Here is a 23,449-nt window from a genome sequence, read left to right as displayed (position 1 = left end):
TAATTTTTTCTTTTTTAAAGCCTTCCACTTGTATTTCTGTTATAGCAGCACTAGATCACCAAGACACACAGCTCTGGTGTTTAAATTGTTTTTAATATTTTCCATTATGAAGAGGTTTTATATATATTTTTTTCCATTTTGCATTCCTTCCTTACAGCAGATTCCCAAAAGTAGGATTACTGGGGAAAGTTTTGTAATTTATATGATAAATGTTTATTATTATAGTACTAAATGAAACAGCATATAAACTTGCTAAATATTGACAAACTGCTTTACAGAAAACTGTCCTAGCTTACATTTGACTGGTCACTATGAGAATACTGTATACCATTTCACCACACATTTGCTGTCATTTGTTAACAGATTTTAAATTATTACTAGTATCTGGCTTCACAAAATTCTTTCTTACTAATGAACGTGAATATCGCACTATTTACCAGTTTAATTTCTTCATTATTTGCTCATATCCTTTGCTAATTTGTCTAGTGAAGTTTTAAAATGAATACCTTACCAGTTTTGTTGAGTTCTATAAAATCTTTAAGTCATTTTTGCTAAAAATATTTTTCTCAGAATGTTTCTTGCCAGACTACTTATTTAAATATATTCAAATCTATTTTTTCCTGTGATTTTTTTGTCTACCACTTCAAAGATCTGAATTTTAAACTGCATCCAAAGATTTTAACTTTTCAACTGTATTTTTCCAGGTTTTTATTATTTTAATCTAGCCTATATTGTGGTCTATAGTTGAGTTTTTAAATTAATTCTTAGCCATCTATTTAGCTCAATACCATGAACTGACTGATTTATAGCTTCTCCATTTTCTCTTATCTCCTTTATCATAAATCCTCATATCTGAAAATGCATTTCTGGACCATGCTACTCTATTAATATGTAAATCTATAAAGCAATCCATATTCCTTAATTACCATGCTTTGTCATATGTACACTGCAACAAGCTAGTTCCACAGAAATTTTTACTTTTAGTATTTTTCCTATTCTCACCTGTGATGGTTAAGATTGTGTGTCAACTTGGCCGGGCCATGATTCTCAGTGTTTTGGCAGTTGTATAATGATGAGATCACTTCCCTGCTGAAATCTGATATGTAATCATTCTCATGGTGGAATCTGCTGAGTGATACCACTAGGGATGGGGCCTGTGGAAGCTCACCAGTTCCTCAGCCTTCATCTCTCCACCCTCCACAGCCTACTTCCTTCCTACTCACCTTGCCAAGGTTTTTGGCTTGTTCTGGATCCTGCAGCTACCTCTTGTCATCTGACCTTCAGTTCTTGGGACTTGAGCTAGCAGCTTACCTAAGAATTTTGGGATTCGTCAATCTTCACACCCTGTGAGCAAGAGTCCTGCTCCCTGACCTGCCAATCTGGGGTTCACCAGCCCCTGCAGCTACGTGAACCAGGAGAAGGTTTGCAGCCTTGCCTGCAGATCGTGGGTTCACCAACCTCTGCAGCTGCAGGAATCGGGAGAGGCCTCTATCCTGATCCACAGACTTATGATGTTCCAGCCTCTACAGTCACATGAGCTGTTTCCTTGATATAAACCTCTCTTTATATATATATATATATATTTTTTTTTTTTTTTTTAATATATATTTAAACACTTCACTGGTTTTGCTTCTCTGGAGAACCTAGCCTAAGACATCACCTGTTTATTTTTATATATGAACCTTAAGATAATTTCTAAGAAAAGCCTAACTAGACTTCATATGAGTATTAGATTAAAACTATAAATTAACTGACATCTACTATACAGAAATGTTGCCCATCACTTATTTCTTAAATCTTATAGCTTAACATTTTAACTTCTGCACACAAAATAACAGTCCCATGCATTTCTCCAAATTACTTTTCCAAACTTTATCACTATTGTTTTCATCCACCTAATTTTCTGACTGATGAATGTCAGTATAAATTCTAGAGATTAGAATAAGACAATTACTCTAAATTTATAAGTGATACCATTACACATTTGTCTTTTTTACAATATTCATTCCACTTACTTAACCTACTTCTCATTGCACTGACAAGAATTTTTATACATTCACCATTTCACTGCCAACATATGGTTTTCTACATGTTCACGAGAGTCCCCACTACATAAAAAACCTCCATCAATAATAACCTCTTGCTGATTAACTTTAATATAAACTGGTTAGACATCAGCACACACACATTACCCCTTCTGTTTCTAGTAAAATATCATTGTCATTTACTTCTAGAGGACCTATGACTGAGATGTGCATGTTCTCCTCCTCGTGACATATTTAGGGGAAGGAGGGCCTGTTCATGGGACACCCAAGCTCAGGAAGCATACTGGTTTAAGATTTCTACCCTTAAGCTTGAAGCCAAAAAATAAGAAACTTCTGCAAAACTTGATGTATGTGTGGAGAATGTGGTTACTACAATAGAAATGGATTTTTCAATTGTTTACCAAACTGACCTTCAACTTGATACACTCCTTAAAAAAAAAATTTTTTTAAATAATGTATTTTTCTATATGTAGGTACTGAATTATAGAAAAAAACTCAACACGAAGCTTAAAGAAAGAGTATGTAAGAATTCCTATGCATTCATTCAGCAACCATAAAATACTGCCCCCTATAAAATACTGTCATGAATAGAAAGCAGTTAAAATTTGTTTAAATTATCTTTTTGAACTTGAACTCCAGCATTTTTTGTTTTACTTCTGCTGGGTTATCCGGCAACTTGGAATACTCAAAGTTTACTACTGGAAGTGAATAAAAATCATTTTTACTTCTTAAATTTCAAAATGCTATAATAATAGATTGGGGTCAATAAATAGTTGCAGCATTCTGGAGCACTGTATGTAGGTTAATTATCCATTTCAGAAAATTCAAAACCAGGATAGCACATGAGCCTATGGGCTTCCCATGGAGCACCACATAGAAGTCACAAGTGTCCACTGATGGCACTGATATACTATGTGTGACATTCTTCCAAACAACAAAAGTACAGGGCTTTTTTGGCATGAAGAGAGGTGTCTTAGTCATCTAGTGCTGCTATAACAGAAATACCACAAGTGGATGGCTTTAACAAAGAGAAGTCTATTGCCTTACAATAAAGTAGACTAAAAGTCCAAATTCAGGGCATCAGCTCCAGAGGAAGGCTTTCTCCCTGTTGGCTTTCTCATCAATCTTCCCTCAGACTATGAGCTTCTCTGCACAAGGACCCCGGGTCCAAATGACATGCTCTATTCCTGGCACTGCTTTCTTTGTGGTATGAGGTCCCCCACTGTCTGCTCACTTCCCTTTCCTTTTATCTCTTGAAAGATAAAAGGTGGTGCAGGCCACACCCCAGAGAAACTCCCTTTACATTGGATCAGGGATGTGACCTTAGTAAGTGTGTTACAATTCCACCCTAATCCTCTTTAACATAAAATGACAATCACAAAATGGAGGACAACCACACAATACTGGGAATCATGGCCCAGCCAAATCAATACACACATTTTTTTGGGGAGACATAATTCAACTCATGACAACTGGTGACAAAGTTCTCCATCTTGTCTGATGCCATAAAACAATCACCTGAGTTTCCCATAGTAAGTGAACAGAAAACAATGCTCATTATTGGGGCACTTTTAGGCAGACAGTGTAGTGGTCACATGGTAGGCATATATAGAAACAGGATTACTCAAACCAATAGGTAAACATATTTATCCACTCTTTCCAAGCTGTAAGCAATGCAAAAGAAGGCTCAACGACAGTGTGAGACGTTTTCTCAATAATACGAGCTGTGTGTCCAAAAAGCCATAAACTTCATATGCATGGATGACTTGGGACAGAGCAAAGACTTGGGAGTGTTCCAAGGATGGGAAGTGCAGACTGACCAACCAATGACATATCCAATAAGACTACCTTCAATTAAATCTTTTTACTTCATGAGAAGAATAAAGAATGTTTTCATTTGATTATTTCTAAGGTTGCCATTATAAGATGAGTAACTCGGAGATAACTAACTCATATCACTAGCTGGATATGCCTCAACCAATATGTTTAGAGAAGGGAAGTAATTCTGCTAAAACAACAGAGCAAGAGAGGGTTACGGATATTTATGTCATGCCAAATCTTTTATATATATATATATATAAGTGAATGGTAAGGCAGCCCTCATGAACATTAAGAAACACTGACAATAGGACACAGATTAATGGATATTACTAGTAAAATTCATAGTAAAGTATAACAAGGAGCTGAAATCTCTTTATGGATGCTTGTCAATGCTTTTGCTAATTAGGAGACCCTGAAATTCAGATTTTCTTCCCATTTCACCGTTTAGTAAAGCCAAGAAAGATTATGTGTCTAAGGTAAACATCTGACAGACACTGATGGGGAAAGTATTCTTCTGCCCTCAACTCACCAGATCCCACAGTCAATCAAACTAAGTGATACCAACATGATTAACGAAAGTTGCTAACTTCAATAGCAAACAGATTCAAAGGTAATGGATGCACATAACTACCTTCATTACTCATGTGTATCTTGTCTGAAACCCCAGCGCAGTCTATTCCCAATTTAGACTATCTGAAATGCCAGTACATTGCCAGCTAGTGAAAGCTATAATAAGCTCACCTTCTCCAACTCTTGACTTTGACATTTCAGGATGCCCTTTCAGAATGGATAAACTACTTCAAAGGATAAAAGACTGTTGAAGAACTAGGTGAAATATTCAGAAAACCGTTTAATGGTGATAATGAACTAGGATGCCTACAGGTTTTTAATAGGCAACAAGCAGACCCTATGCTCCACAAGAATTTTTTCTGGAAGTGAACCAAATAGACGTTAGCCTTTTCCTGTAAGAAAATGAATTCAGATTTTTAAAATATCTTAATCATATTCCAGCTAAAACTTGAGATCTCTAATGGGTAAAATATTCTTAAGGACAGACAGCTTACTATATTGACCATTAATTTAAAAGTCAGGGCTTGTAATACTGGGCCTCTGAACAGCAGCTTTTGTTTTCCTCCTAGGCATTATAAGTTAGGCAGATGTCACGGTGCCTGCTTAATCACTTTGTAAACCAACTCGCTACGCATTCTTCAGTTATGGACTTGTGTAGAATATAGTTACCTGGGCTTTCTTTTTGTTTTTCAATCAACCCTACACCTATTAGATTAATAAACCTTCATTAGCTATGGATTATAAACAATGTGAGCCACAATCCAGAGTAAGAATTTTTAATACAAATATCATGCAATATTTTGGTGTCCCTACAGTAAATCACCCCACGTGTCTGTCAGTTTGTCCTACTGTGGGGGCTTACGTGTTGCTGTGATGCTTGAAGCTATGCCACCAGTACTCAGATACCAGCAGGGTCATCCATGGAGGACAGGTTTCAGCTGAGCTTCCAGACTAAGACAGACTAGGAAGAAGGACCCGGCAGTCTACTTCTGAAAAACATTAGCTGGTGAACCAGGAGTATCACTTCTGATGTCAGATGGATCCTGGTTGAAAGCAGAGAATACCAGAAGGATGTTTACCTGTGTTTTATTGACTATGCAAAGGCATTCAATTGTGAGGATCAGAACGAATTATGGATAAAATTGTGAAGAATGGGAATTCCAGAACACTTAATTGTGCTCATGAGGAACCTTTAGATAGATCAAGAGGCAGTTGTTCGGACAGAACAAGGGAATACTGATTGGTTTAAAGTCACGAAAGGCTTGCCTCAGGGCTGTATTCTCTCACCATACCTATCCAATCTGTATGCTGAGCAAATAATCCAAGAAGCTGGACTATATGAAGAAGAACGGGGCATCAGGACTGGAGGGAGACTCATTAATAACCTGCATTATACAGATGACACAACCTTGCTTACTGAAAGTGAAGAGGACTTGAAGCACTTATTAACGAAGATCAAAGACCACAGCCTTCAGTATGGATTGCACCTCAACATAAAGAAAACAAAAATCCTCACAACTGGACCAATGAGCAACATCATGATAAACGGAAAAAAGACTGACGTTGTCAAGGATTTCATTTTACTTGGATCCACAATCAACAGCCATGGAAGCAGCAGTCATGAAATCAAGAGATGCATCGCATTGGGTAAATCTGCTGCAAAGAATCTCTTTAAAGTGTTGAAGAGCAAAGATGTCACCTTGAAGACTAAGGTGCGCCTGACACAAGCCATGGTATTTTCAATTGCATCTTATGCATGTGAAAGGTGGACAATGAATAAGGAAGACCAAAGAATTGATGCCTTTGAATTGTGGTGTTGGCAAAGAATATTGAATATACCATGGACTGCTAAAAGGATAAACAAATCTGTCTTAGAAGTACAACCAGAATATTCCTTAGAAGCAAGGATGGCAAGACTGCATCTTACATACCTTGGACATGTTGTCAGGATGGATCAGTCGCTAGAAAAAGACATCATGCTTGGCAGAGTACAGAGTCAGTGGAAAAGAGGAAGACCCTCAACAAGGTGGATTGACACAGTGGCCGCAACAATGAGCTCAAGCATAACAACGATTGTAAGGATGGTGCAGGACCGGGAAGTGTTTCGTTCTGTTGTGCATAGGGTCGCTATGAGTTGGAACCGACTCGACGGCACCTAACAACATAGTAAATCACAATTGCTGATTACCACAGCTTAATATTTATTGAAGCTACTTTTAGAAAGCATTCATTTAAAGAATAAACCAAACCCACTGCTGTCAAGTCGATTCTGACTCACAGTGACCTTGTAGGGCAAAGTAGAACTGCCCCATAGGGTTTCCAAGGCCTTAAATCTTCATGGAAGCAGACTGCCACATCTTTTTCCCGAGGAACAGCTGGTGGGTTCAAACTGCGAAACTTTCGATTACCAGCTGAATACTTAACCACTGTACCACCAGGGCTTCTATTTAAAGAATTCAAAAAAAAGAAAAAAAAATCCTGTTGTTATCGAGTCAATTCTGACTCACTAAAAAAATGGATTGGACTTACCTGGTAATGCACACTTCCGAACTCGTGTTATCCAAATTAGGAAACAACTTAATAATGAGCTTTAATAAGTTTGGGAATTAAAGTGACTTTTTAAAATCAATGTACCTCCAAATATACACATCCAAATATTTGTTGTCACCATTGAAGTAGAACCTATATATTTATTCTAACAGGACTACCTGTGGTCAAAATAGTTATCATCAATTCTGAATATTCTCACTAATAACAATGTGCTCACCCTTTCGGGGTCAGTACTGTTTTTGGAAATTACCTCAAATCATGCAGAGCCAAGGCTTGTGCATAAATTTGCACTTTAAACTAAAAAATTAGGTGTCACTCTTCAGCGTGTTTAAAATGAGACAGTTAACAGAAGCAATCTCCCCAAAAAGAGGACCCTTGAGAATATTTTGAGCAACAGCTCCTCACTGGAATGATATAACCCACAAAGTGACTTCTTTGAAAAGATCATATATTTGAGCTCTCATATGTATAAAATCAATTCAGTGCTTAATAAGCACTCTTCCTACATAAACCCACTAACTCCTATCCAGACTTCTGGGGCTTAGCAATGATATCAAAGCTATCCCAGGATAAACTACTCATCACTAAGGTAGTTTGCAGATCACCTGCCTCTTCCTAGCAAGCATGGTCTTTTTTTCCCTTCAACCTCAGAGCATGTAAATACCCTAACATTTTCAAATCAAGACAAAGTAATTTCCTGTCAGAGACCAAATGGACTAAGCAGCCTATTTAAATTTGTTCAAACACTATTTGGCAATGATGATTCTGAAGGTGACATCAGGGGAAGACGAGAAGCAGCTCTTAAATTTAATTCATGGCCCTTCTTCATATGCCTGTTCTCCATCTTTGGGTGAGCCTCATAAAACTGACAGTTCTGTGGGTTACAAATGGTTGAATATCAACAACCTCCTCTGGCTCAACTAAATAATATTACCCTAAGTCAAAGAAGTTTGAACACCTACCAGCAGAGCGGATGAGATAGAGAATTATCTTCATGGTCGTCTTTATAAAAAATGTAACAAAAAATAAATAAATAAAAAGTGTAAGAGTTTATTTAAAAAAAAAAATACCTTATGTATATTATTACTGAACTTTGCAAGTCTGAATTAGGCAGATCAGATACCATGATCCTCACTTCACCAAAAAAACCCACTGCCATCAATTCAATTCCTACTCGTAGCGACCCTAAACAACAGAGTAGAAATGCCCCCATAGAGTTTCCAAGGAGCACCTGGCAGATTCCAACTGCCAACCTCCTGGTTAGGAGCTGTAGCACTTAACCACTATGCCACCAGGGTTTCCCCTCACGTCACAGGTAAGAAAAATAAGGCCCACGTGTTAAGTCACTTGCTCCCATGTACACAACTAGTAAGCAAAGGAGCAAGGAATAAAACTAGGTCTTTGCAGCTTCTTGTCTTTGCAGCTTCTTCAAAAAGAATCATCTAAGTTCTAGTATATACACTTCCAGTACTTACAAGTGGACAGATTCCATAAATACCTACGGGATAAGCTGGAATAATTAAGTGCTTTTAAAAATATGGGTGGGTACTCAAGTACCTTCTTACGGTTCATTTGCTCTTTCTGCATCCTGCACTCCTACACAGGATTTCTTCCTTACACCCCACACACCTGGCTGCCCCATTCCCTTAGGTAACATATCTAGCTAACTGTACTTGGCATCCACTGGGGAACCAAACATTACACTAACCGTACATCATATGCCTCACACCATCAATCATGACACCAGTATAGTTACTCATGGTAACCAAAGCCTGGGACGTGGTTCTCGACAATAATATATTAATGCAATGAATAGTCCATGATGCAAGCTGGTTTTAGTCATGCAATGAATCCATAAAAAAGCTTTAAAGAAAAATTTGCTACTGCCTAAATTTGCTCTCCAGCCATCGCTATTTACTTAAAAAACAAGTTTTGTATTAACTTCTACACCAGGCAATTGCCTATGTTAGAATACTGAGAATAAGTAATAAGTGGTGAAATATAATAAGGCTTCTTCCTCAACCACCCACCCCTACTGGTCCATCAAGCAATAATTGTTCTTGTTTACTAATTAAAAATAATATATATTTCACCAATGCTATCTTTAGATACAGAGACTGATAACCCTTCCCCACTGTCTTGTTCTATGGAGGTATCAATTTGCAAGGATCAGATCTCCCCTTTAACTGTGGGGGGGGGGAAGGTACTTCATAACATATACACACACACACACACACACATATGCACATACACACACACCCTGATTTTTTAATTAATTTTTAAACGCGTTAAATACTTACTCACACAACAGAACACCATTTTCTAGAGAGGCTCGAAAATCCTTTGTTTCAAAATTCTTCTCCGTGACTGCCTGAAAGATAGATTTGGGTGTTAATTTTCTCTTAATCTGGGAAAACACACAACTTAACTTCAGTATCAGTTTAATTAATATGCATGTAATGTGATACTTGTGGTTGCATACATCACCAAAAGTTGTCCCATACAGGAAATTAGATACTGGTCTATGTTATCGAGAGAGAGGTTATGAATAATCATTTTAGTATGAATAACTATATGCAAAAAAAAAAACACAAGGGTTTTCTATAATGTAACCATTTTATTGGATGATAAACAAAAGTTAGAAGCTAAACTGGACTGCCACCATATTTTCTATAAAAAGCCTACGGGTGATATATTCTACTAATGGTAAAGAAAAACAAGTTAGGATATAAAATCGAAATGCCAGCTATAAAGGAACATCATTCAAGTCAATTCAATCTCCAAATTCCTCAAGCTTTATTACAAAGCTAAATAGCAGAGGACATGACTCCCCCTAAACTCATTCATGAAATGACCCTAATTTGTGCAAAGAAATTTATGAAACATCCTGGGGAGAAGACTGTTAAACCCTGAAACACAGAGAAAAAAGAAGAGAGAAGGTGCTAAATATTTTAAACAGGCATTTTCCAACTGAATGCTCTTGCATACGAATGAGTCATCTTTTCTAGGGTTACCACGGACAATGTTCTTAGTGAAATTGCTATAAAAATTTCTATAGTTCTTATCATATCACTCTAAGGTAGAGCGGATGGGATAGGAAAGGAGATTCCATAGGAGATGGAGTAACAGAGACAATGGGGTGGGAAAGAGCTGCTCCAGGCACAACTCCTGGGACAGCGTCCCTTGTAGGCATGGGCAAGGGCCAACGGCAGAGAAGCAAGCTCTTCTAGAGACATAGCCACCACCTGGGAGCAGGAATCCTTGCTCCACCTGCCTTCAGAGAGAAATAGATTCCTGGAACCCTAAATGAAAAATTATTCGTCATAAATCTCTGGTCAGCTGCCATAAATCCCATGGCCATCGAGTCGATTCTGACTCTAAAACTTAAAGCTCCCCGTACACCTGCTGCCGTCACAGCAGCTAAGCTGCTAGCTTTCGGGCCCACCCTGGATCCCTCCATGCCTTAACACTCCGTCTTTCCACAATGCCCAACACTGCTGTGGCTATAGGTAATACCTGTTAGCTGACAAAATATTGGTTACTTTTAGGATTAAAGTTAGTTTCTTTAACAACTTTGTGCAAATTGGTTCCATAAATATGGATGGGAGCCTGGGCCAGGGGTGACACATGCAAACTCAGTAAGATCTATATACGGCACTGGTCTACACAAAGGCTGCATTGCTGATGAATTAAACATCTTTTGAGTATCTTGTTACAGACACTACACTGGATACTGGGTGGAGATAATTAAAATAAGTGGCTCTGTTCTCAAGGAGCTCACAGCCACATAAGTAAAACGCAAGTTTTAGAAGCACGGTAAAACATATTCAAACAGAATGGTATATTCCTTTAAGGATAACCTCAAGTGGCCCATGGATTATCCCAGATAAACCCCTTCCCAAACTCTTCTGAATTTGCCCCAAACCAAAGTTAAAGTAAACCCTGAACCCAACTAGCAAAAACAGTAACCTCTCATTTATCTGAAAACTCCTACCCAAAGCCAAAAAGCATTTAAAGGGCCATAAACATCCAAAGCAAAGTCCATGCTCTTTGGCCACAGGAAAGCCCCTCAGAGCTCTCGATACTTAGCTAATCACCATTAAAACAATCATAGATTAGAATAAAGAAGGGTTGTCTGTGCCCAGCAAACACAGGGATAGCTGTCAACAGTCAAGGGCAAGGGGCAGGCCAATCGAGGGGACAGAGTATAGCAAGCAAAAAAATGGAAAGAGAAAGGGCTCAAGTCAAACAAAGCAAATTCAAATCCCACTTTCACTTCCTAATAAAAATAGCTGTGTGATATTAAGCAAGTTAAATAATCTCTCTGAACCTCAGTCCCTAAAACAGGGAAAATCTCTACTTACTAGTTTTGTAACAGCTGAGATGCTATGCAATCAAATTCTTGAGGATGGTTAACAATAGTATAAGCTTAACCTTATCACATACTTTGGCCCTGAAGATGCTACTCCAATGATTAACCCTCAAAGGAACATCTCCACACCACAAAGACAAGGCTGAGTTATATTCAGAACAATGTTTATTTACTAAGGTAGACATATTGCAATACACAGAGCTATTCAGAAAACCCAACCATCCAGAGTGGCTCATTTGTTTCCAAAAAGGTAAGATCATACTACCAGCCAGTGCACGTAGTGGATTTCAGATCCCCTCATAAACGTCAATATGTTAATGTACTTATGTACTTTCCAAGTTTAAAAAAATGATGGTAAAAGACCAGACTCCATTTATACCGTATTTATAAAGACGACAGAATATAAAACTAAACAAAGATTTTTAAAAGTCTGCGTTGCCGAGGATGTGGGCATCTGGCAGGCTCTCTACACTGTTGATGGTAATATAAAATGATATCACCACTTTGGAGGGCTGCTTGTAATTTGTGTAAGAAGTCTTAAATCCGCACACACCCTGGCCCAGTATGCGCAGGTTTAAGAATTTACACTAAGACAACAACAGGATAAAAACAAAAATCACAGAAGAATTGTTTCACAGCGTTACATACAACAGCAGCAATTCCAGACATCCTTCATGCCCTACAGTAAGAAATTGGTTAAATTATGACATTAGAAAAAAATGGAAAGCTACATGAAATTTAAACTAATATCAAGAAAGCATATTTATTACTTAAAAAATAATTAACATGTTAATGAAAAAGCAGATTATGAAACAATATAAGGAGTATGATCTCAGCTTCTGCAACTCTATAAGTTAATGTATAAATAAGGAGTAAATATATTAACAGTAATTATTTATAAGTAGTAGAATTATATAGTTTTATATAATTTAAATAATATTATATAATTTTAATATTATTTCTTGCTTATTTATATTCCTTAACAACCATCAGCTGTTTTTGTGTGTGTGTGCAACAGATGTTGTTGTTAGGCGCTGCTGAGTCAGCTCCGACTCATAGCAGCCCTACGCACCACAGAAGGAAACACTGCCCAGTCCTGCACCACGCTCACAATCATTGTTAGCTTGAGCCCATTGTTGTAGCCACTGTGTCAATCCATCTCGTTGAGGGTATATATGGATAGAACAGATATACTAATTAATTAATGTAAAAAGGGCAACATTCAAAAAAAAGTCAGAATCTATCAGATTTAGGCCAATTTCCTGTTATCTCCTACATCCAGAAAAGAAAGGAAGAGGGACACACCAGTTTCTCCGTTAGGTAATCTTTCTCATTTCGTATGCAATCAGTACAATCCCTAAATTTAATAATCCTTACTATTCCCTTTCCACAAGTAAGAAGACTGAGGGTCAGAAAGTTTAACTCTCTAGAAAGTTACAGAACTAACAAGCACACCATCCACAGGCAACAATATGCCCACACCCTCGAGCATTTTAAAAGTCCTCAATACGAGAGTGTCTCAACTGCATCAGACATTAAAATGCTTTCTAAACTAAATTATCTTCAATCTATATTTAGATTTTTTTTAAGCTACATTAGTGTATTCTACTACTCTTTATGCCTTTCAAAAGAATTCTCCACCGCTAAAGGTATAAAAGGAAACTCTGTAAACAAAGTTATTCGATTAATATTTTCCTTCAATTTCCCTGGATAAAAAAGATTTGTAATCTTAACTTGTGATGACTGTGGCGGGGGGCAGGGGGGTGTGTGTATAAGAGAGAGAATAGAAATACAGTATGCTAAGCTTTAAAATACTAAAAGTTTTCTGTAAATGTTTCAACATTTTCTTTGGCCATTTTTCATCAATATTAGAAAATATTCATATTGTATATACTGGCTGCTCCAACCTCAATAACTCAAAAAAATCTGATTGAGAAAAGTAAAATTCTTTAATTAGCAATTTCTATAACCCATTGCTGTCGAGTTGAGTCCGACTCACAGCGACCATATAGGACAGAGTAGAACTGCCCCCCGTACAGTTTCCAAGGAGCACCTGGTGGATTTGAATTGCCGACTTTTTGGTTAGCAGCTGTAGCATTTAACCACTACGCCACCAGGGTTTCCACATGAAAGAGGCCCTGGTGGTTCACTGTTTTTAAGTTTTTGGCTACCAACCAAAAGGTTGGAGGTTCAAACCCACCAACCGCTCCTTGGGAAAAAGATGTGGTAGTCTGTTCCCGTCAAGATTACAGCCTTGGAAACCCTAAGGGGGCAGTTCTACCTTGTCCTTTGAGGTCGCTATGAGTAGGAATCAACTTGACAGTAATGGGGTTTTATGGTCACGTGATACTAACAATCACGCAGATGGTGCAGGAAGGGGCACTTTGATCCTGTTATACGGAGCCATGAGCCTGAGTCGACTTAATGGCAACTAACAACGTAGCCATATGAATAAAAACTCACTTAAGACCCCTTCTAACACAGCTAAATGGAAGGTTTTATACCAAAAACAGAAGCACAAATTAATAAGAAATTTCAGTTTATAGTGGCCGCCTTGGCAATTACATTCCTTAAGGTCACAAAATGGCACCTACTCTATCAATGATGAGTGATGACAGGTGTGGCATCTGGAGCCCGGGTGCCTGTATTTGAACCCCTAATCTGTCACTTCAGACAGATTACGTAACCTCTTAAGTTTTCTCATCTATAAAATGGAGATAAAAATATCTACCTCAAACATTCCCCTCCTTTTTTAAAACAAGTCCAAATGGACACAGTTATTTTTGCACTGAAGTTCACATAACACTATGGTAGAGAGTGCTGAGAATTAAATGAGATTTAAATTCTATTCTACATGGAAAATGAAATGAGATAATGTGTATGAAGCTCTTAGTGCTTGCCTGGCTCACCAGAAGCATTCACAAATATTAGCCATTATTATTAGTCTTAAGAGGTTTCATCTTAGCAAGTAAACTTTAAAGGAAGAAACTGAGTTACCACATCATAAAACTCTACTGGACTACTTTCTGAATCCTGGAAACACTGCTATATATATATATATATATATATATATACACACACACACACACACACACACAGAAAAGGACCTTATGACATTGTTAAAGTCAATTTGTTTAAAAAAAAAAAAAACCACTAAGCCATACCTTAATTACAAACCATCCTTATTTTAAGAGTTCAGTATTCTGGAAAAAAAATTCCAGAATTCTGAAAGAATTGTTTTTATCTAATAGCTCTAATCTAACAATTACTCATTTGGTTTTTCAACAATTTTGAGCTTTACTCATTAGCAAGTTATTTAAGGTGTGATATGTTTTACATAATGAGGTTGTGATTCATAGGAACTAAATAAATAGAGACCATGTGTTTTCCACTTAAATCATCAAAAGTAAACACAACCAGGCGTGATCACTATGTAGTCAAACCGCCACACCCTTGACGTCTATAGAATCTCTTAATTTTTCCCCCTCGCAGCACATGCCCCATGCCATATTCTCCTAATTTGGTTAAATAAAATCATTGCTACCTGAAAGAATCTCAAGCAATGTAAGTACATCAGAGCAGACCACCTGGAGCCCAATTTTGGACCCATTATTACACACTTCTGGTAAGTTACTGGAGGCAGCCCTAGTGGCACAGTGGTTAAGAGCCAAGCTGCTACCCGAAAGGTCAGCATTTCAAATCCATCAGTCACTCCCTGGAAACCCTATGGAGCAGTTCTACTCTATCCTATAGGGTCACTATGAGTTGGAATCGATTTGACAGCAACAGGATGGTAAATTACTATGCAGACATTAATTTTCAAAAGAGAGAAATAGTTGCCCTATCTACTTTGCAGACCACAAATGATATGTGAAATACTTTGACCCCGCTAGAAAAAAATAGTAAGTATCCCTAGTGGTCCAATGGTTAAGCACTCAGCTGCTAACTGAAAGGTTGGCAGTTCCAACCCACCAGCCACTCTACAGGAGACCAGACCTAGCGATCTGCTCTTGTAAGATTACATTCTTGGAAACCCTATGAGGTTGTTCCACTGTCCTGTAGGGTCGTTATGAGTCGGAACAGACTGGGTGACATGCAACAACAGAAGACAGTTGCCCTCTACAGTCTAGGCTAGTGCTTCTTCTGGCCACATGTCCCTGTGCACCGACCAGCCATCCTGGTGGAAAGAAGGTCTTGAGGCACCATGGCCAAGTGTGAGGCTCTTGGGTGGATGCTTCCTGTGAAGTCACAATTCATCCACCAGCAGATACTACGGGTGGAGCGGCCCGTGTGAGAAAATATTCTGCACAAACACTGCTGCCAAACCTGTCTGACCACCTGTAGCCTCCAGGGAAGCCCTTCATGTGACAATTTCACAAGGCAGATTTTGTGGGAGAAAATATTAGCTAACTATATAGGCAATACGTGCCTACTCCCCAAATTTCAATAAAGCAATTTCTTTTGCTGTGAAATGTATTAACAAACAAATGGGAATTATCTTCACACCACTGACTGTTTTATGATTTCATTTTCGCTGGATAAGGTTTCCCACCAACATAAGCAACAAGTTCCCTAAAGCTTCATCACTCAGTTCCAATTCTGACCGTATAACCCACATGACTTAAATCCCAAATATTCTGGAAACTTCTCAAAAACCATTGCATACCATACTGGTTATCAGCAAAACACCCGCTAATGCAAGTCAGGAAGCACCCTGGCTCATTTAAGTTCTTCAATTTCTCACAAATAGCCTTTTAAAAGACGTCTAGAATCCCAAAAGTGCTCTCTGTCATGATTTGTGTGACCCATAGTGCAAAAACACTGTGCCAGTTTAAGCTTGTTTTTAAAAAGGGGAGGTCTGGCGACAAAAACTGGGCTTTGAGTCCCAACTGGGCACACAGCTGATTCCAAATATAAGTTTTTACTAATTGATCAGCTACTTGATCATGATATTGAAGATACACATATCTTATTAGCTCAACTGTATAAATGTTAATACAGAAAAAATTTAAAATATCCCAAAAAGCATTTCAGAAGCCACCACGGTACACAGGAACCGCACTGTAAAACAACTCCACAAAAGACGTGCCTACCTTAAAGTTTCCATTCAAGGAGACTAAGTGTTCATATCTAATGACCTATAATGAGATAAACCGTGTAGGGTGTTGTTTCCACAGTGAGCAGCCCCAGGCCAGTGCACATCAAGGAGCTGGCATGCTTGCCAGTCAGCCTCCACAGCTACTATGACTTAAAAACACCCCTCCTCTCCTTTCTTTAAGGAGCCCTGGTGGTAAAGTGCTGGGCTGCTAACTGAAAGGTCAGAAGTTCAAACCCACCAGCTGCTCGGCGGGAGACAGACGTGGCAAGTCTGTTTTCCTAAATATTTACAGCCTTGGAAACTCTACAGGGCAGTTTCGTCATACAGGGTAACTGAGATGGAATTAATTCGATGGCAACTGGTTTGGTTTTGTTTTTTCTCCTTTCATTAAACTTCATTTCTGAAGCAACCATTATATGACCCCTATGATTCCACAAAACGGGTGAAATTTTGATAATAAATTCCATGGGCATGTATATCATTATTTGTGAGGCAATAACTTTGCCAGGTCTCATTGGTTACTCATGCCAAAACTGAATAAATGAAAGGCTCGTGGCACGTGGACAAATACATTAGGTAAAAACTAAGCATAATTTTTTATTGTGGTATATGTATATAATAAAACGTGCCATTTCAACAATCCTCACATTTATAACATAGTGACATTGTGTTCACCATGTTGTTCAGCCATCACCCTTACCTGCTCCCAAATATTTTCATCACCCTTAACAAAAGCTTAGCATCCAGAAGCATTCACTCGTCCTTTCCCCTCCCTGGTGCTCACCCCAGTAAACACTAATAAACTCCGGTCTCTATACACTGGCCTATTTTAGATATTTCATATAAGTGGGATCATATAATATTTATCTTTTTGTGACTGCCTTATTAACTTAAGTAGAACCAATGTCTATCTCTTAGCTCTTTCTTTTCCCAGAGTGAAATTACTGAAAGGTTATTTATGAGATTATTCATGTTAGAGAAGTCAATTCTTGCCAAAAGGATTGCCTTTGTATCTTTCAATCTACCCTAACAGTGTGTGTCTCAAAAAAAAAAAAGAAAAAGGAAAAACAGGACTTGGAGTCAGAGGGGCTGAGATGGAAGCCCCAGGCTCATGGCATAATGAAGGGTAAGTCTCCTACCTTCTCCAGGTCTCAGTTCCCTCAGCTATAAAACAGGGACCCAGGTTACAACAGCCAACACTTACTCTATTTATTTTGTAGGAAATCTCCCTTAATCCTCAAATTAACCCTTTGTGGTAGGAGCTCTTAGCTCCGGTTTACACAGGGCAAAACTGAGTTACAATAAGGTTACTTCAGTTGAGACCTAGGTTATTAACTAGTTCCCTACTTAACAGGGCACTGAGCACCAGAGCATTGGGCATGAAATACGAGTGTCTATGAAAGCTTTTGGAAACCCTGGTGGTGTAGTGGTTAAGAACTATGGCTGCTAACCAAAAAGTCGGCAGTTCAAATCCACCAGGCACTCCTTGGAAACTCTATGGGACAGTTCTGCTGTGTCCTATAGGGACATCATGAGTTAGAATCACCTATATGGCAAGGAGAGTTATGAAAGCATATAGGAGTCCTTGGGTGGTACAAACAGTCAAGCACTCTGCTACTAACCAAAAGGTTCGTAGTCTGAATCCACCCAGAGGTGCCTCGGAAGAAAGGCCTGGGATCTATTTCTAAAAGGCCACTATCGCTGAAAACCCTACGGAGCACAGTTCTGCTCTGACACACATGGGGTTGTCATAAGTCCAAATCGACTTGGCAGCAACTGGCTTTAGTTTTATGAAAGTGTTTCTTGAACTCTAAAATGTAGATCGGAACCTACTCTTCCCTATACCCCTGGCCATTCCCAGTCTATACTACACACGCCCAGGGTAGAACCATCTTACACAACTTCTGTTTGGCTGAAATATGGTCACGCATACTAATCACTTAAGTTAAATTACCATTTCTAGGAATATTTGCACTTTCAAGGAAGAACAAAGCAAAACAATACAGAACTGATGGTTACATTTAGGGAGTGGGGGCATGTCTTGGAGGAAGACCCTGACTCACTTTATTAAAGCAACCTTCTATTGCACAGGAATGAATCTATCCTAGTTCCACAAATAGCTCAAGAATAAATGCATAGAAGAGTCAATGGAACCATGTAACTCTAGTGATATGCCTTTTCAAAAGGGAGTATCCTTGGATGAAACCTTCAAAGTTGAGTCTGTCACCACTACTGACTTGCTACACGAAAGCTTTCCAGACTAAACACTATGTTAGAATTTAACTTCCCATTTAAAGACTCTGTCTTAATTTTAACTAGGACACTAAGAAAACTCTCATTACTTCGTTCATTCAAAAATCATTTAGTAATTACCTACAACACACATACCTGGCCTGGTACAAGACACTAGGAATATAAAAAGTTAAGATGAACCAATTTTGCAATTCTAGAAAATTCCTCTTTAAAAGTCTAGCCTTGTTTTAAAACGTGTGGTCAGAATGCCATTTTAAGTCTAGGAATCTCTCTAGAATGTGGTCAAACCTCTGAATGACAGCATGTTTTTGGTAAACTTATGTTGTATATTCAGCAAATAACATTGGTTTAAGCAGCACAGAGTAGAACATAAAATTCTCATGTCACTAGCCTCTATTAAGGTTTGGCAGTGTACTAGGACTATGTTTGCCAGTACTAATATCACTTGACAGCAAAACCCAAAGCCATCTCTCAGTATTCCAAGACAGTGGTCATTAGAATTGCACAGATCACTGAAATCTAAATGGACTCCAAAAATCTCATCATGGTCAAAAGTCTAAACATCTTTCCTGCCCCAGTGCCTCCCTTAAGACCTTCGTTTGAGAGTTGTAGTTTAAATCACACTTCCCATTTCACCTTCTCGGGGGTAGGGCCAACAAGTCTTTACAGACAGAAGGAGAAACAAAGACAGTAAAATGCAAAGCTCCATGTTGTACCCCTGGGTAATTACAAGCCACCTGTCTTTATAAATGGGAGCCCTGGTGGTGTAGTGGTTAAGAGCTCAGCTGCTAACGAAAAGGTTGATGGTTCAAATCTACCAGCAGCTCCTTGGAAACTCTATGGGGCAGCTCTACTATGTACCATAGGGTTGCTATGAGTCTTAAGCAACTTAATGACAACTGGTTTGGTTTGTTTTGGGGGGGGGGGGGTTTTGTTGTTGTTGCTGTTTTTGGTTATCTTCATAAATTCTTAGAACTCTCATTCAACCATCCTAAGGCCCAATGTCAGCTACACTCAGGTTTTTAGGGGGGAGAATAAGACAGACAATTTAAAAATTGTTTCTAGTCCAGGAAAAGTAGCCCACTTTCCTGTACTATAACCAACTTTTAGCTTACACTCTTAAATTCTTTTGACTAAACCACAATTATTAACAAGCCAAAAATGAAATACAACTGGAAAGAACTAAATAAAACCAAAGGAAAAAAGGCAGATTTGCTCCAGGGCTGACAACCATTTATGTGCCAGGTTTCATCAAGACACGAAAGCGAAGACAAGCCTGTGCCCTATTAGCAGCCAGTTAAATTCACTGAAAACATCACTCACAAAGTTATGCTCCAGTTTCACATCTGTATTTTGTTCCGTTAACAACTACGAAACCTGCTCCTAGGAAGTCAGTTACATTTTGTCTACAAATGCAGATTCATACTGCAATCTATGCTGTTACAGACAAATGGAAAACATCCCACAGGAAAAAATCTGGCCAAGGCCTAGTCTTGTGCATATTTTTTTTCTACATCAAGATTTTAAATAATTAACACACAAGGCAGAAGTAGATGTGAGTATCCATTAACAAGTTGTTTTAAATACAGTTCAAATGCTTAATAATTATGGGTTCTCAAGTGTCAAAAGACAACGCTGTTCTCCTGAAGGTACATCTCACACACACATTAGCAAGTCCCCAAAATTATGTTTATCTCCCTGTGAATTACTGTGAGAGTCATCACTGTGGGAAACATTCATTTCGGGGAACAGTGTGTCTGTATTACAGGTGAGAGCTACTACTTATTTTATACGAACTTTAAATTGATAGTTATACCCCTAGTATAGTCTCAAGATGAACTTTACATTAAAAGATGGAGTTGATTCCCCTTGAGAAAGGGAACCGGACAAGGATGCCCTTTATCACCACTCTCATTCGACATTGTGCTGGAGGTCCTAGGAAGAGCAATTAGGCTAGATAAAATAAATAAAGGGCATCCAAATTGGTAAGGAAGAAGTAAAAGTATCTCTATTTGCAGATGACGTGATCTTATATACACAGAAAACCCTAAAGAATCCTCAAGAAAACTACTGAAACTAACAGAAGAGTTTAGCAGAATATCAAGATACAAGACAAACATACAAAAATCAATTGGATTCCTCTACACCAACAAAGAACATTGAAGAGGAAATCACCAAATCAATACCATTTACAATAGCCCCCAATAAGATAAAATAAAAATAAAAAAAATACTTTGGAATAAATCTAACCAGAGAAATAAAAGAACTATACAAAGAAAACTACAAGATACTACTGCCAGAAACCAAAAAAGACCTACATAAGTGGAAAAACATACCTTGCTCATGGGTAGGAAGACTCAAATTGTAAAAATGTCTGTTCTACCCAAAGTGATCTATAGATACAATGCAATTCTGATCCAAATTCCAGTGACATTTTTTAATGAGATGGAGAAACAAATCACCAACTTCATATGGAAGAGAAAGAAGCCCCAGATAAGTAAAGCATTACCGAAAAAGAAGAACAAAGTGGGAGGCCTCACACTACCTGATTTTAGAACCTATTATACTGCCACAGTAGTCAAAACAGCCTGGTACTGGTACAACAGATGCATAGACCAATGGAACAGAATTGAGAATCCAGATATAAATCTCTCCACATATGAGAAGCTGATATTTGACAAAGGCCCTAAGTCTGCTAAATGGGGAAAAAACAGTCTCTTTGTAACAAATGGTGCTGGCATAACTGGATATTCATCTGTAAAAAAATGAAACAAGACCCATACCTCACACCATGCACAAAAACTAATTCAAAATGTATCAAAGACCTAAACATAAAATCTAAAATGATAAAGATCATGGAAGAAAAAAATAGGGACAATGTTAGGAGTCCTAATACATGGCATAAACAGTATACAAAACATTACTAACCATGCACAAATACCAGAAGAGAAACTGGATAACCGGAAGCTCCTAAAAATCGAACACCTACACTCATCCAAAGACTTCACCAAAAGAGTAACAAGATTATCTACAGACTGGGAAAACATTTTTAGCTATGACAATTCCAGTCAGCATCTGATCTCTGACATCTACATGATACTGCCAAAACTCAACAACAAAAAGACAAGTAACCCAATTAAAAAATGGGCAAAGGATATGAACAGGCATTTCACCAAAGAAGACATTCAGGCAGCTAACACATGAGAAAAAGCTCACAATCATTAGCCATTAGAGAAATGCAAATCAAAACTACAGTGAGATACCATTTCACTCCAATAAGACTGGCATTAATCCAAAAAACACAAAATAATAAATGTTGGAGAGACTGTGGAGAGACTGGAACACTTATACACTGCTGGTGGGAATGTAAAATGGTACAACTACTTTGGAAATCGATTTGGCACTTCCTTAGAAAGCTAGAAATAGAACTACCATATGATCCAGCAATCCCACTCCTTGGAATGCATCTTAGAGAAATAAGAGCCTTCACACGAACAGATATATGCACGCCCACGTTCACTGCTGCACTGTTTACAACAGCAAAAAGATGGAAGCAACCAAGGTGCCCATCAATGGATGAAAACCCAAAAAACAAAAAAACAAACCCACTGCCGTCAAGTCGATTCCGACTCATAGCGTCCCTATAGGACAGAGTAGAACTGCCCCACAGAGTCTCCAAGGAGCGCCTGGCAGATCTGAACTGCCAACCTTTTGGTTGGCAGTTGTAGCACTTAACCACTATGCCACCAGGGTTTCCTAATGGATGAAAAGATAAATAAATTACAAACAATGGAATACTACAGAACAATAAAGAACAATGATGAATTCGTGAAACATTTCATAACATGGAGGAATCTGGAAAGCATTATGCTGAGTGAATTTAGTCTTCTGGAAAAGGAAAATATTGTGTGAGACCCCTATGATAAGAACTCAAGAAATAGTTCAAACACAGAAGAAAATATCCTTTGATGGTTATGAGGGTGGGGAGGAAGGGAGAGGAGTATTCACTAATTAGATAGTATATAAGAACTATTTTAGGTGAAGGGAAAGACAACACACAATACAGTAGAGGTGAGCACAACTGGACTAAACCAAAAGCAAAGAAGTTCCCTGAACACAACCAAACACTTCGAAGGCCATAGTAGCACAGGCGGGGGTCTGGGACCACAGTTTCAGGGGACATCTAGGTCAACTGGCATAATAAAATGTATTAAGAAAACATTCTGTGTGGCATCTGGGGTCTTAAAAGCTAGCAAGTTAGCCATCTAAGACACATCAATTGTCTCAACCCACCTGGAGCAAAGAAGAATGAAGAACACCAAAGACACAAGGTAATTATGAGCCCGAGAGACAAAAAGGGCCACGCAAACCAGAGACTACATCAGGCCAGAAGAACTAGATGGTGCCAGCTACAACCAATGACTGCCCTGACAGGGAACACAAGAGAGAATCCATGATGGGACAGGAGAACAGTGGGATGCACACATCAAATTCTTGTAAAAAGACCAGACTTAATGGTCTGACTGAAACTAGAAGGACCCAGATGGTCATGGTCCCCGGACCCTTTGTTGGCCCAAGACTGGAACCATTCCCAAAGCCAACTATTCAGACAGAGATTGGACTGGACTATAAGACAGAAAATGATACTGGTGAGGAGTGAGTTTCTTGGCTCAAGGAGACACATGAGACTATGTGGGCAGCTCCCTGTCTGGAGGTGAGATGAGAAGACAGAGTTGGACA

The 23,449-nt window shown here is 38.5% G+C and overlaps 1 protein-coding gene across 8 annotated transcripts in view; it reads right to left on the bottom strand.

Moving 5' to 3' along the window:
* The window catches only part of LMO7 (LIM domain 7), a 288,442-nt gene that overhangs the window by 166,526 nt on the left and 98,467 nt on the right, over window positions 1-23,449 (bottom strand). For all 8 annotated transcript variants that reach the window (XM_049852991.1, XM_049852992.1, XM_049852990.1 and 5 more), the window contains one exon: window positions 9,287-9,357. In XM_049852991.1, coding sequence (XP_049708948.1) covers window positions 9,287-9,357 — 71 coding nt within the window. The remainder of the gene's footprint in view (window positions 1-9,286; window positions 9,358-23,449) is intronic.

The sequence above is a fragment of the Elephas maximus genome, chromosome 14, assembly GCF_024166365.1.
Source record: "Elephas maximus indicus isolate mEleMax1 chromosome 14, mEleMax1 primary haplotype, whole genome shotgun sequence".
In the NCBI taxonomy this organism is placed as follows: Eukaryota; Metazoa; Chordata; class Mammalia; order Proboscidea; family Elephantidae; genus Elephas; species Elephas maximus.
This window is presented reverse-complemented; position numbering and strand designations above follow the sequence as displayed.